This window comes from Medicago truncatula, chromosome 2 (genome assembly GCF_003473485.1).
Source record: "Medicago truncatula cultivar Jemalong A17 chromosome 2, MtrunA17r5.0-ANR, whole genome shotgun sequence".
Lineage (NCBI taxonomy): Eukaryota > Viridiplantae > Streptophyta > Magnoliopsida > Fabales > Fabaceae > Medicago > Medicago truncatula.
In genome coordinates, this window is record NC_053043.1 from 3,468,730 (window position 1) to 3,482,048 (window position 13,319).

Here is a 13,319-nt window from a genome sequence, read left to right on the forward strand (position 1 = left end):
CATAAAAAGTTACTCCCTCCGTTTTTAAATAGTATAAGTAAAATTGACTTTTTAGGTTCATTCATTTATGGTTTGTTTGGTTAAGAAGAGAAGTTGTGAAGAGAGAAATATGTAAGAGAGAGTATGAGAAGAGAGAAAAAGGTGAGAAATAGAATAGATTTGATGTAGTGTTTGGTATAAGAGAAAGAGAAGAGAAATAAAGAAGAGAGAAGTGTTGATTGTTAATAAAAGTACAAAAATAACCTTGATTTAAAAAAATTCCTTCAAAATAAATTTTTATTAGCTATTTTAATTTTAATATGAAATCTTTTGACTTAACTTTTATTTATTTGTAGGTCATATTTGAATTATAACTATTTTAAATAATTTAGTTAACTATTGATTTAGTTATTAAAATTTATATCTTAATCACGTGGTGGGTACGTGATGCTAAAGCCTGGAAACAAAAACTACACAAGCAGAAGGACAATATTGGAAAAATCAAAGTTAAAGGGTCCTCTCTCCACTTTCTTCGCTACTTTGGAGAGAAGAAAAAAACATGTGGGACCCAGTAATATTTATTCTCTCTTCAATACTTCTTTGACATGCCAAACGTGAATAGTTACCACTTTCTTTGCATTCTCTCTCGTTGCTTTCTCTCTCGTCCCAATTTCTCGTGTAACAAACACACCGTTAATGATGTATGTGATTTATAATATGGATCACATACATCATTAAATGAATGAACCTAAAAAGTCAATTTTACTTATATTTAAAGATGGAGGGAGTATCATCTAAGAGAGTTCAGGTATGCTCCATTTACCTCAATCTCCATTTAAGGTATTGGATGAATGACATGTGGAAAAAAATTTCAAGGATTAGATTTAAAAATAAATAAAATATTTACTTTTACATTAAAAAATTAAAAGTCACAAACAATATGTCTCCTCAAAATACTGTTTTTCTTTTTTCAATCAAAATCCAACAACAACAAATTTCATAGTTTCTTTGTCTCTCTCTTTCTCTCTCTAGGTGTAGCATAGCTACTGGTTAAGGGGGATGTATTGGATTATGATTCTATGAGATTTTAAAAGACTTTTTAATTATGAAAAAATCTTGTGGTATTCAATCAAGACTTTTTGCAATTTAAAAAAAGTCTTATAATATTCAATCAAGAACTCTTTGTCATTTTAAAAAAGTCTTGAGGTGTTCAATCAAGACTTTTCATCATTTAAAAAAAGTCTTGTGGTATTTAAAATCATTCAATTTTCAAAGGATTGTTTAATAAATTGGATTTTGATGGATTTTGTAGTGTAATTTTAACAAGAAAAAGTCTTTCATGAAAATATGAGATTTCTTGAGATTGTTTTTGTTTTAAAAGTTACTATCTCTCTCTCTCTATTCTCTCATTTCTCTCCTCGTTTCTCTATCTCTCCATTCTCTCTCTCTCTCTCTCATCTCTCATCCCCCCTCTCTCCCTCTCTCTATATCATAAAAAAATAAAAAATTGTATTGAGAATATTATGATAGAGAGTATGTCGTAATTAATGTTCCGCAAATCGTGTGTTAACTCTCCGAGATTACCGAGTTTACATTTTTAGGTACAAAAATTGGAAGGTTTAATGAGTTTGACTGAGTTAACACTCAGTAAACTCGTGTAACTCGACCGATTTGTAATGGCTGACACAATATATTTTTTTGAAAGATTTGTAAGTGCTGGCATAATTTTAAATATGTACAATTGAATTTTGTGGGAATAACATTTTTAACAAATAAAAAATGTGTATTGAGAATAATGTGTTAGAGTGTTTTTTAGTCCCTTAAAATCTTATAAAATCCATAAAATTCTTAAAATTTGAAAATCAATAGTAAAAGAATTTTTTATTGGTTTTATTTTTCTTTATTCAAACGCTAGAATTTATTTGTTCATTATTTTTATCATCCACGCTTGAAAGTTTGTTCTTTTTTCCCTAAAATTTATTGAATCCTTTGAAATTTTAAAATCACATAAAATCCTTTGAAATTCTTAAAAGTCTGTGTGATAAATCCTTTAAAATCTTGAGTGTATAAAGTCTTTTAAAATCTCACAAAATCAATAGAATCTGACACAGTCTTTTAAAATCTTAAAGACTTTTTTAATTAAAATAGTCTTGTAAAATCCTAATCCAATACACCCCCTAAGACTTCTATTTTGTTCTTCAAGGAAAATTTAAAAGCTATTCAGTGAACACGTGGCGTTGTGATATTTATTTAATTTTGATTAAGATTAGTTTTTTTTTTTTTTGAGTGAGATTAAGATTAGTTAATGATTATGCTAATTGTGTTTAGTTAGTTGAGGGAGTTCGTGGATGAATATGTGAAGATAATTTTCCCATTTTCAACTTACCAATATAGTGGTGAGCCGTCACACAAACTCTAATTTCTTCTCCTTCATCCACCAAAGAGGGGTGATTTAGGGTCAATTTTTGATCCAAAATCACCACACTAACTCGTTTTTCTATTTTCCTTTTATTGAAATAAGTGATTCACATCTATTTCGTTTTTTATTTTGTGATTTCGTCGTCTTTGTGCGACGTTGTTTGTTTTTCTTGTTTCTCTCAAGTATTTGATCGCTTCAGATTGTCAGATCAGCTTCGATCCAGTGCAGATCCAATCAATGATTTTGGCGTCATCCACGTTGCAGATCCAGAAACATGGTTATTTCGGAGATTTAAATATAGTCATATGTGTAGACATTTGTACTTTGTCGTTTTATGCTATTAACATGGATGTTGTGAGCTTGTTCACAGATTTATCCTTTTTATTTTTAGCAAATTTGCATTATATCGATGTACTCTTTCAATTTGAATGAATGGATATCTTTTATTTTGTCAAAAAAAAAAGAAAAGAAAAGAAAAGGTCTTGATGGCTTTCAGCATTGCACTTAAGCAGTAAGCACTAAGCACCGTTTTCCTATTTTTCTTTTGGATCTAGCAAATGCCTTAAGAAAAAAGAACGAAAAAAATTATCTTAAATACAAATCAAACATTTTTTTCTTCTTTTTCTATTGTTTCTAGATTCACTCTATATGTTTTTAGCAATATTGATCATGTTATTGTCTCTGATATATTCTATCAATTTAAATGAATGAATATCTTTTGTTCTTGTAAAAAGAAAAAGTGGTCATTACTATATTAAGGCAAATGATTCATAATTTAAATGTCATTCAGATCCACTATTTTCTCTTTTTCCTCAAGTAATTGAGATTTGGTGTTCATGATGGAATTTGATTGATGAGTCTCCTCCTCGATTTCTCTTGATTGCATCCGCAAAACAACAAACATTATTAGTACTAAATATATGCGAATGATTGTATACCTGAAATAAAGTAAAATAGCTCCCATGATTTCGTTGCCACAACAGCCAACAATCAACCACTTACCTAGCAGAGACACTATATATGTTTAGGTTTGATTACATTTTTGTTCCTTTAGTTTAGGCCATGCAACTTTTCAATCCTCATATTTTTTATATCATCACATCTCTCTTCAAACATTATCATTTTTTATTTATTTTGAAATGATTTAAATTTCAAATTAATCACTAAGCCACAAATATTTTCTTAAAAATGAAACATTACGGGGTATAGAGAAAGAATATTAACACTAGGACCGTATTTGTACAACTTTTAAAAATGACTAGCTAAAGTTGGCCAAAAAAACTTGATTGAACCAGACCATACATTGCCCAAACTAGGGTATTCACATCCAATTTAACACGAATGAATATCGCATCAACTGAAAAACAAAGATGGTTTTTTTTTTTTTTGGCCAAGCAAATATGATTTCTTAATTCACCCTCTATATGCTCAAATTTATAAAAAAATACTTGAGAAATGCAAGCAACACATATTTTTTAACACCTCTCTTTGATTGGTTAAAATTCACATGAGACCCACCAAATTCATATGGGACCCACACGATTTAGTGGAACCCATGTGAATTTTAACCAATCAAAGAGACTATGTTTGAAAGTGTGTGTTAAAATGTGTGTTGCTAGCATTCCTCAAAATACTTTATCGGAAGCAAAAATTTGCTTCCGATAAATTTAAGAAGGTGGATTGTGAAATTAGAGAAACACATTGACTTGCTCCATTTACTCCTTTTTACTTCATAGATGTGTGACATATGACAAAAATAAAATCAAGGGTTAGGATTAAAATGGACTCACCATTCTGTTCCACACACCTCACACAACTCAATTACTCTGTTCTTCCCCCTTCCACCTCCTACCGCAACAACAACATCATCTCTCCACCGCCGCCACTTCCGGCAACACTGCCGCTACTTCTGGCGACTAATTCATAATATTCCTCCCTTCTGCTCTATACACCGTTATAGCACAGCCCCATCTTATCGTCTTTGTCTCCTTCCGACGGCGATGGAACGGTGATTGTGCACTCCTCGCAGTATGGGTTTGTTTGCTGATTTTGGAATCAAATTTTCTTTTGGAATTTGAAATCGCGAGATCTAGATGATATGAAAACAACGACGGCGAGAAGTTATGTTGCGATAAAAGGCAGCAGCGTCGGTCAGAGGAAGAGGCAGAGATGGAGGAACGACGGCCACCACTGGTTTGGGTTTGAAATCGCGATCTCCAGATAACTACAACGACGGCGAGGAACGAGGGCCGACGAGAGGCAGCAACTCCGACGAGGCAGAGAAAGAGGAAAGAGAGCGGGAGGCAGCAGAGATGTTGATTGGGAGGAAGATGGAAAACGTGAATGTTAATTACAGTATTATTAAGTAAATCCTTATTATTTCTCACCTTTTAATCTCAACCCTTAGATTTAGTTTTGCCATATGTCACACATCTATGAAGTAAAAAGGAGTAAATGGAGCAAGTCAAAATGGAGCAAAGATGCACTCCCCTTTTCTTCATGCTTCTCAGTCTCCTCTTAGTGTTCCTTACTTACTCTTTCCTTTTATTGGAACGCAACTTGCAATTGTTAACAATGTAAATTGTTGAATGTCTTTAATCCTTTCTCTTGTCAGCAATGTAAATTGTTGTCAAAATATCATTTCTCTTGTCATATACAGTACACACTCCAAAAATGGGGTAAAATCCTTTTCTGGATATCATTTGTTTTGAATTCACATAAGAAAAAATGATAAGTTTAAGCTCAAGTTATTGACAGTGTCGTATTCCTAAAGCAATCTACCTCAACTTTTTCACATTCGAACCAGTCAAAAAAATCATCAACATTATCCCTCTCCCTCAAAGAATAAAAACAAAAAGTCACATTACTAGATAGCAGGTAGATATTGTGCACAAATGCTGCACATAATCGAATAGAAAAAAGAAAATTGGTTTCTTTACCCATTTGAGAACAAAAAACAAATCTTGCTTATGTAGGCAGAATATCCGTTTTACCTACATACATCACATGCGATTCCTTGAGATGTGATAGCAACCTAAGAATTATTATTTAGTTGATGATGATGACATAGTGAGTGCTATGCTACACTAACACATGTGTGTGTTAGGACATTGATTTCAAGTGTTCTCTGAAAATTCTCAACATACTTTGAAAAGTAACAATCCCATACAAGGTACCATCTTCTTGTACCACCCAGACATAACTCACACGATGAGAAAGTGCTTGAATCATTACAGCAACCAAAGAGCTCCAAGGGTAACAAACAATAGCCTCTGACCTTCTCATAATCCTTGAAGAGAATCCTCCAAGTTTCCAATTCTTCCCTAATGAGCAAATATCTTCCTCCGATGAAGTCGAAGAAAACGAAGACCAAGATGAAAGCTCTGATCCCTCCCCAAGTAACTCCACAGCCGCGTTGTCGAGATTCTGCTCATGCAGCCTCTCCTTTACCAGCTGAACTAAATCCTCCGGTGGACCACCGCAGTCGATGTAAGCTAAGAGATCACCAGCTGAGAGAGTTGCAATTGCAGGGACATCAATTTCATCACAAGAGTTCAACATAAAGGGTGAGATTTCTCCAATGAGTTTGCCTTGCGGATCAACGACTGCAACAGAGGATTGGTGCACAATGGAAGCAGTGAGAAGCTCTAAAGCAGAGGATGCAGGGTCATCAAAGTAAAGAAAATATAGATTTTGTGTGTCTATAATGTCGAGTTTGTCGATGGATTGTGCAGGAGTATCGGAAAATGTCCCGATTGAGTTGAGGAGGTAGCGCATTACATCCTCTTGACTTAGCCAACAATATGCACGCTTATCATTGTGCAAAATCTCATTCTCCTTTTTCTTACACTTGTTCTCATCGGATATTGGCATCACCACATTCTGCACCCCTTCATCCATTACATCTATAGTCTCCAATAAACTGCATGCGACATCTCAAAATAAAATTATTAATTGAATAAAGAATAATATATCTACTTGATCATACATTTGAGTGTTTTTTTTTATAAATATACATTTGAGATATTAAAAGACCAAAGTCTTAATTTTCATTTTAGAGGAACAAATCTTTTACATCGGTTTGTAATGCAAGACAACGCTAGACACCAAAAATGAGAAAATCAGAATTTGCAAAAAGGAAATAGACTAAAATCAAAATTCTATATGGACCAAACATATTCTAACAATTGTTTAACGAAATATACAAAGTGATCTATTACTAAATCAATCAATATTAGTAATTTAAGAGTATTTGGGACTATAAATTTCTTTTACCACTCATTGGCCGCATAAAAAAATTACTACCAAGTCAATTTTTTGGTACAATTATTATATTTCCACATCACCACATGTGAATTAAAACCCCTTCCTTTTCTAGAATAAAGAACAAAAAGTCAAAGATGAAATTGAAAAACTACAAACAAAATTTAATTTTTTTCTATTGCCTCTTTATTATTCAATTTATTCACGGGATCAAGTCAACCACAAAGATAGAAAAATCAGAACTAAACACAACCACATAAAAAAAAAAACAATAGTAATGAAAAAAATAAAAATAAAGCAATGAACAAAAAGAATAAGGAACGAACCTGGCATTGGGTTGAATATGTCGAACGAGAGATGAACGGTCGTCTGCAAGAAGAATCGGAACTGGAGACCGAAGAGCTGCGGCCGGGGAAGAGAGATTCTCCGGTCTGCAAAGGAAACAAATAATATCGACCATGCAAACTTTTCCGATACATTTGCAATGAAATTCAAAGTCCTCTTTGATTAGGGTTTGAGGAGGTTTTCTGTTGATGGAATGGTGACAATTCCAAACGCTGATGTAGGATTCAGCGTGTTTCTTGATGGCGTTAAGAGCGTCGGCTATGGTGTCGGTGATAGAAATGGAGCGGAGTGGTGGTTTGCCGAGGGAGAGGTCGGAAACTTCATGCGTTGAGAGTGATAATCTTACTGCCATACACAGACTCAATATACGAGAATGATGGGAATAAGAATAACCTCAAAAAACAACGCAATGAAAATTTAGAGAGAGAAGAAATAGGCCTTTTGTTATAGGGAGAGAGAGAGAGTGTTGGAGAGATTTTGGTGGCTTAAAATGAGGTGAAGGAGTTTGGAAATTTATAAAGGGGTGCCTGGTTCCTTACTATTTTTTATTTTTTTTTGAAGGAACTGGTTCCTTACTATGAATGTCACGTGAAAGAAAAAATTGTTTGATTGTTTTTGCTCTCCTTATTAATAAACTTTGAATTCTCTAAAAAAATAGATCGATTATTTTCCTTAAAAAATAATAGGCTATGGATTTTGTCAAAAAAAGAAAAAGGGTGGACTAGTATGGAGGACCATACCACGCGGACTCTCTCCAATACATTAACTATTCAATATGTATAGCTCAGTTTGATCGTACAGGTCACGTGAGCTCCACCTGATTAGCTCAGCTTGATCGTTCAAGTCACATGAGCTCTACCTGCTCAGCTTAGCTTGAACGTTCAGGTCACATAAGCTTCATCTGCTTAACTCAGTTTGATCATCCAGGTCATGTGAGCTTTGCCATCAACGTCACTAGCTCTCTCAAGTCGTTGTCCAAGCAACATTGTTGTCCTCCTCTTGAGGGCATCTCATAACGTGTCACGCGTCCTGCACGGACAAGTGACGTGATCTGTGTGCCTTGACTCCACGCGCCTTGTACGGATGAGCAGTGCTAGGAAACTTGATCCGATCTACACATCTGATGCAGATGAGTCATATGGACCTCAGGGTTAATGGGTCTGGACATCCAAAGGAAGGCCCATTAGGTCAAGAAAGCGAGGCCTATAAAAGGAGACAACTAGAGAGCAACAGAGGGATTGAAATTCATTATCTTGAAAGGTGTATTTTTCATTTAAGTCTTATTTTTCATTAAGCAGCTCACTTATTGTAATTTAACTTGTGTTTACATACGTGAACAATATATAAGCTATGAATATTTCTCCTAATAAAAATAGGCTAAGATATTTTTTTATAAATAGACTATGAATATAAAATTTAATTTATATACATGAAAAAAAGGTTTTACACATATACCTAATGATGTATTGCTATATTATTGAATGGATTAGAAACACATGATTTGTCCTATCTTATCTTATTAATTGATATACAATACTTAAAAAATCAAACTCATGAATATAGTATAATAATATCATCAATTGTCTTTTTTTATAATAAAAAGTTTAAGTGAGTTAGATTTTGAAAGTTTATCAAAGTTTAAACATACATCAATTTTCGAAGAGCACTTAGATAAATACTTATTGTAATTTTATATGAAAATTTATTTATTTTTTAAATTTATATAATTTCACTATTTTGTGTTTGACTAACCTTTAAAAAAGTATTAATTTCACTAGTTAGTTAAAAGAAAAGACAGACAATATAAACAACAGAAACTTTTTAGGGCCTGCATTTTGAAACCGTGTGTCTCATCTCAACAAAAACATGGCAGCCACTGCTGCAAAAGCCGCGTTCACAACCACCATCTCTTCCTCTTCACCACAATCACTTCCAAACCAAAACCACGTTTTCAGAATCACTTACCCATTTTCCACTTACCCAAACACTCCCTTCAAACTCAACCACCGCTCTCTCAAAATCTCCGCTTCCGTCTCCAACCCTACTCAAAAAACCACTCCCATCCCCTCACCCGAACAATTCATTTCCCGATTTGCCCCTAACGAACCTCGAAAAGGCGCCGACATCCTCGTCGAATCACTCGAACGTCAGGGAGTTACAAATGTCTTCGCTTACCCCGGCGGCGCTTCAATGGAGATTCATCAAGCACTCACGCGCTCCACCGCCATTCGTAACGTCCTCCCTCGTCACGAACAAGGTGGAATCTTCGCTGCCGAGGGTTACGCTCGTTCCTCTGGTCTACCTGGTGTCTGCATCGCCACTTCCGGCCCTGGTGCCACTAATCTTGTCAGTGGACTTGCTGATGCTATGCTTGACAGTGTTCCGCTTATTGCTATCACCGGTCAGGTTCCCCGGAGAATGATTGGTACTGATGCTTTTCAAGAAACTCCGATTGTTGAGGTAACTAGATCAATCACCAAGCATAACTATCTTGTTCTTGATGTTGATGATATACCTAGAATAGTGAAAGAAGCGTTTTTATTAGCTTCTAGTGGTAGACCTGGACCTGTTTTGATTGATATACCTAAGGATATTCAGCAACAGGTTTCCCTTCCGAATTGGGATCAACCTATTAGGTTAACTGGGTATATGAATAGGTTACCCAAGGCGCCGGATGAGGCACATTTGGAACAGATTGTGAGGTTGTTATTGGAGTCTAAGAAACCTGTTTTGTATGTTGGTGGTGGTAGTTTGAATTGTAGTGAGGAATTGAGGCGTTTTGTTGAGTTAACTGGTGTTCCTGTTGCTAGTACTTTGATGGGGTTGGGTTCATATCCTAGTTTGGATGAGAATTCGTTGCAGATGCTTGGGATGCATGGGACAGTTTATGCTAATTATGCGGTTGATAAGAGTGATCTTTTGCTTGCGTTTGGGGTTAGGTTTGATGATCGGGTTACTGGGAAGCTTGAGGCTTTTGCGAGCCGGGCGAAGATTGTTCATATTGATATTGATGCTGCTGAGATTGGGAAGAATAAGCAGCCTCATGTGTCGGTTTGTGGGGATCTGAAGTTGGCTTTGAAGGGGATTAATCAGATTTTGGAGAGTAATGGGATAGAGCGTAAGCTTGATTTTGGAGGTTGGAGAGAAGAACTGAATGATCAGAAAGTTAGGTTTCCGATGAGTTATAAGACGTTTGATGAAGCTATTCCTCCACAGTATGCTATACAGGTTCTTGACGAGCTTACCAATGGGGAGGCTATCATAAGTACTGGTGTTGGACAACATCAGATGTGGGCTGCTCAGTTTTATAGGTACAAGAGACCAAGGCAGTGGTTGACATCTGCTGGTCTTGGCGCTATGGGATTTGGATTGCCGGCTGCCATGGGAGCTGCTGTTGCCAATCCCGACGCTATTGTGGTTGACATCGATGGTGATGGAAGTTTTATGATGAATGTTCAGGAATTGGCTACTATCAAGGTGGAGAATCTCCCTGTTAAGATATTGTTGTTGAATAATCAACACTTGGGTATGGTTGTCCAGTGGGAGGATCGGTTCTATAAAGCCAATAGAGCTCACACCTACCTGGGAGACCCGGCCAATGAGAAAGAAATATTCCCCAATATGTTGAAATTTGCAGGTGCTTGTGGTATACCAGCAGCTCGTGTGACAAAGAGGGCAGACCTTAGAGCAGCGATTCAGAAAATGTTAGATACCCCTGGCCCCTACCTGCTTGATGTTATTGTACCGCATCAGGAGCATGTGTTGCCAATGATTCCTGCTAATGGATCCTTTGAGGATGTCATAACCGAGGGCGATGGCAGGATAAGTTACTGATTTCCCAAGCTAGGTTCATCTTGATACTAGTTTTGTATAATAGTAAGCCATAATGTTATAATTTTTATTTTAGTGTTCGTAATAAGACAAATAAGACAAACTTATTTGTTTCTCTACAATTTCCATTTCCCTTATAAATATTCCATACTGTTTTGTTCAAAAAAAATAAAATTCCATACTGTTCTTATAAGTTATAGCTGATGTTTTAATTGGTATTACTTACGTTCTTTATGTTCATTATATCTCTTTTGGGTTATTTGGTTACTCTGAAATCGTTTTTTCCTGCCTCTATAATGTGGCTCTTTAATCTTTATGAGCAGCAAACAACCAATGAGAATACTATAAAAAACTGAGTAGTGAAATGTAGTTCATGGATGCTGAATAACAAAATACTGTGGATCAGGCTCTCCCCCATTTTGGTACAGAAACAGACGTTATGTTGAATAATGGGAAACATGTGAATCAAAATTTGCATATTATGATATAGTATATACTTGTTTTTTCATTGGATGATCTTTCTTATGATCCGAATGTCGATTTTAGCTGCTCATGGTGATAGCCCCATTTTAGTTATGGACTTATGGGTGATCAACAGTGTCCTTACTTGTACTGTACTCCTAAAGATCAACGGTGCAATGCTACCTGATTGTCTTGCAAATTGAAATTGGCTGGAGCAGATCATTTGTTTTTTCCCTCAAGCGAGGAAGAAACTTAGAAAGGGTTTTTCATTTTTTATAACAGAGCTTATTTTATGCAGTTGCTTTGTTAGACTGATCGGCAAACAATAAAAAATGTGTTTGTCATCCTACTAATCCTAGTTATTTTGCATACTAGGCACAGTCTCTTCAATGTAATTTGTTTGTTTATTTAGTTTTTTATGGCTTACAATGCTTGTCCAAGCTACTACCCATAGCCCATAGGAGAAGAACAATAATATTTACACTCAAATGTTTAATTGCAATTCAACCAAGCATTTTGTAATACAGAACTCTGTCTTTCGAGTACTCTCCATACAAAGTAGTATCTTCAACGAGGGTACGTGGAGTTTCATAGTAAATGCCATAATAAACTTGGAGTTGGAACAGTTGTGGTCTTATTCTATCTTCAGGAAGTAGTGATGGTGAATCATTGAGTTAACATTGTGTTGTTTATCTTTGTGGTCTTATTCTATCTTATGGAAGGAAAGAAATAATTGGATCTTCAATCAGAAAAATGGCGGATTGGATCAGTTAGCAGACAACATCAAACTTTTGTCTTTTTCTTGGTTAAAGAGGCCAATATGACTACTTTCGCTTTTAGTTATAATGACCGGTGGCGGCATCCGTTGATTTGTATGCGTGTTCTTGTGTGGCATTTCTTTCTGTTATCTCTTCCGCTACTGTTATTTTTTGGAAACAGACTCTTCAGTGTGTATTTTGATTGGTGGTTCTCCTTTACATACCTTATGCGAGGTGAATCACTTTTTGTGAGTTAATATAAATTCCATTTTGGCTTGTTAAAAAAAAAAAAATACATTTGCACCAACAAGTTAAATAATCAAATTTAGTTTTTCTTAAAAAAAAAAAAAAAAAAAATCAAATTCAGATAAATAAGACTTTGAAGAGTGCAAACTCTTAAAAATTATCTATTTGAGAATCAACTTAAAAATAACACGTGTAAAGAATAATTCCCTTCTTCACAGAAGTGACTTAAGCAAACATCTTTTAATGGGACATTTACATTACTCTTAGGGGTAAATCACATATGAGAGGATTCATTTCAGACGACATATATGTTGAACTAACTAAGATGAATTTTCTTGGTAAAAAAAACTAAGATGAATACTCATTTGTTACTTTTGCCGTAAACGTCAGTCCTATATTTAGTTGGCTAGAAAAATTGTATTTGCCTAAATTTTAACATAGTGAAGTTATTATTTAGCTATGAAATACAAGGAAGAACATAATCATCATAATGAGATAATAGACATTAGTGATACCACTCAAGACAGAATGAACAACCCTATAAGTTGATTTTTTAATCAATTTTATCGAAAAGTTGAGATTAAAAGGTAAAACATATCCTCGCTCAAAAATTAAATAACCCTTTTTAGATAAATCTAACTATAAATAACTTAAGCTAGTAATAACTATTTGAAAAAATCTAACAAAATATATTATTTGAAGATCAACCTAAAATAATAGGATGAAAAATGAACATCAACTCCTTTGTCCATAATAGTCATTTAAGCAAAACCAACGTCTTGCTTTGGCCCATGACCTATAAAATCTTATTAGTATTTTATTTTGTTTTTTTCTAAAATATAATTGGTATTATTAATGCAAGAACTGATTTTCACATATAAATAAATTATCAAGGGTGATATAACAATGTTTTTTTTTTTTTACTAAATTATCTTATACATGTATTATGATTGAATTTATGTGTAAAATAACAAATCAAAATCAAAATCAAAATCATATTATTAAACTCAATAAAA

At 34.6% G+C, this 13,319-nt stretch overlaps 2 protein-coding genes across 2 annotated transcripts; one reads left to right on the top strand and one right to left on the bottom strand.

The window, feature by feature from the left end:
* Window positions 1-5,235: 5,235 nt before the first annotated feature.
* LOC11434843 (CBS domain-containing protein CBSX5) lies at window positions 5,236-7,594 on the bottom strand. Its single transcript, XM_003593478.4, has 2 exons — window positions 6,988-7,594; window positions 5,236-6,320 (listed from the first exon to the last, which is right to left on the bottom strand). The coding sequence occupies exons 1-2, from the start codon at window positions 7,356-7,358 to the stop codon at window positions 5,501-5,503; spliced, it is 1,191 nt and encodes a 396-aa protein (XP_003593526.1). The 5' UTR covers window positions 7,359-7,594; the 3' UTR covers window positions 5,236-5,500.
* A 1,207-nt stretch (window positions 7,595-8,801) lies between these two features.
* LOC11421182 (acetolactate synthase 3, chloroplastic) lies at window positions 8,802-11,058 on the top strand. The gene has a single exon (XM_003593479.4). The coding sequence runs from the start codon at window positions 8,873-8,875 to the stop codon at window positions 10,838-10,840; it is 1,968 nt and encodes a 655-aa protein (XP_003593527.1). The 5' UTR covers window positions 8,802-8,872; the 3' UTR covers window positions 10,841-11,058.
* Window positions 11,059-13,319: the final 2,261 nt, after the last annotated feature.

What these genes read in the sequence shown, in the direction of transcription:
- LOC11434843 (XM_003593478.4), bottom strand. Translation starts at nt 7,358, where the DNA reads ATGGCAGTAAGATTATCACTCTCAACGCATGAAGTTTCCGACCTCTCC. An exon ending in CATATTCAACCCAATGCCAG is followed by an intron (nt 6,321 to 6,987) that starts GTTCGTTCCTTA and finishes TGTCGCATGCAG; the next exon opens with TTTATTGGAGACTATAGATG.
- LOC11421182 (XM_003593479.4), top strand. Translation starts at nt 8,873, where the DNA reads ATGGCAGCCACTGCTGCAAAAGCCGCGTTCACAACCACCATCTCTTCC.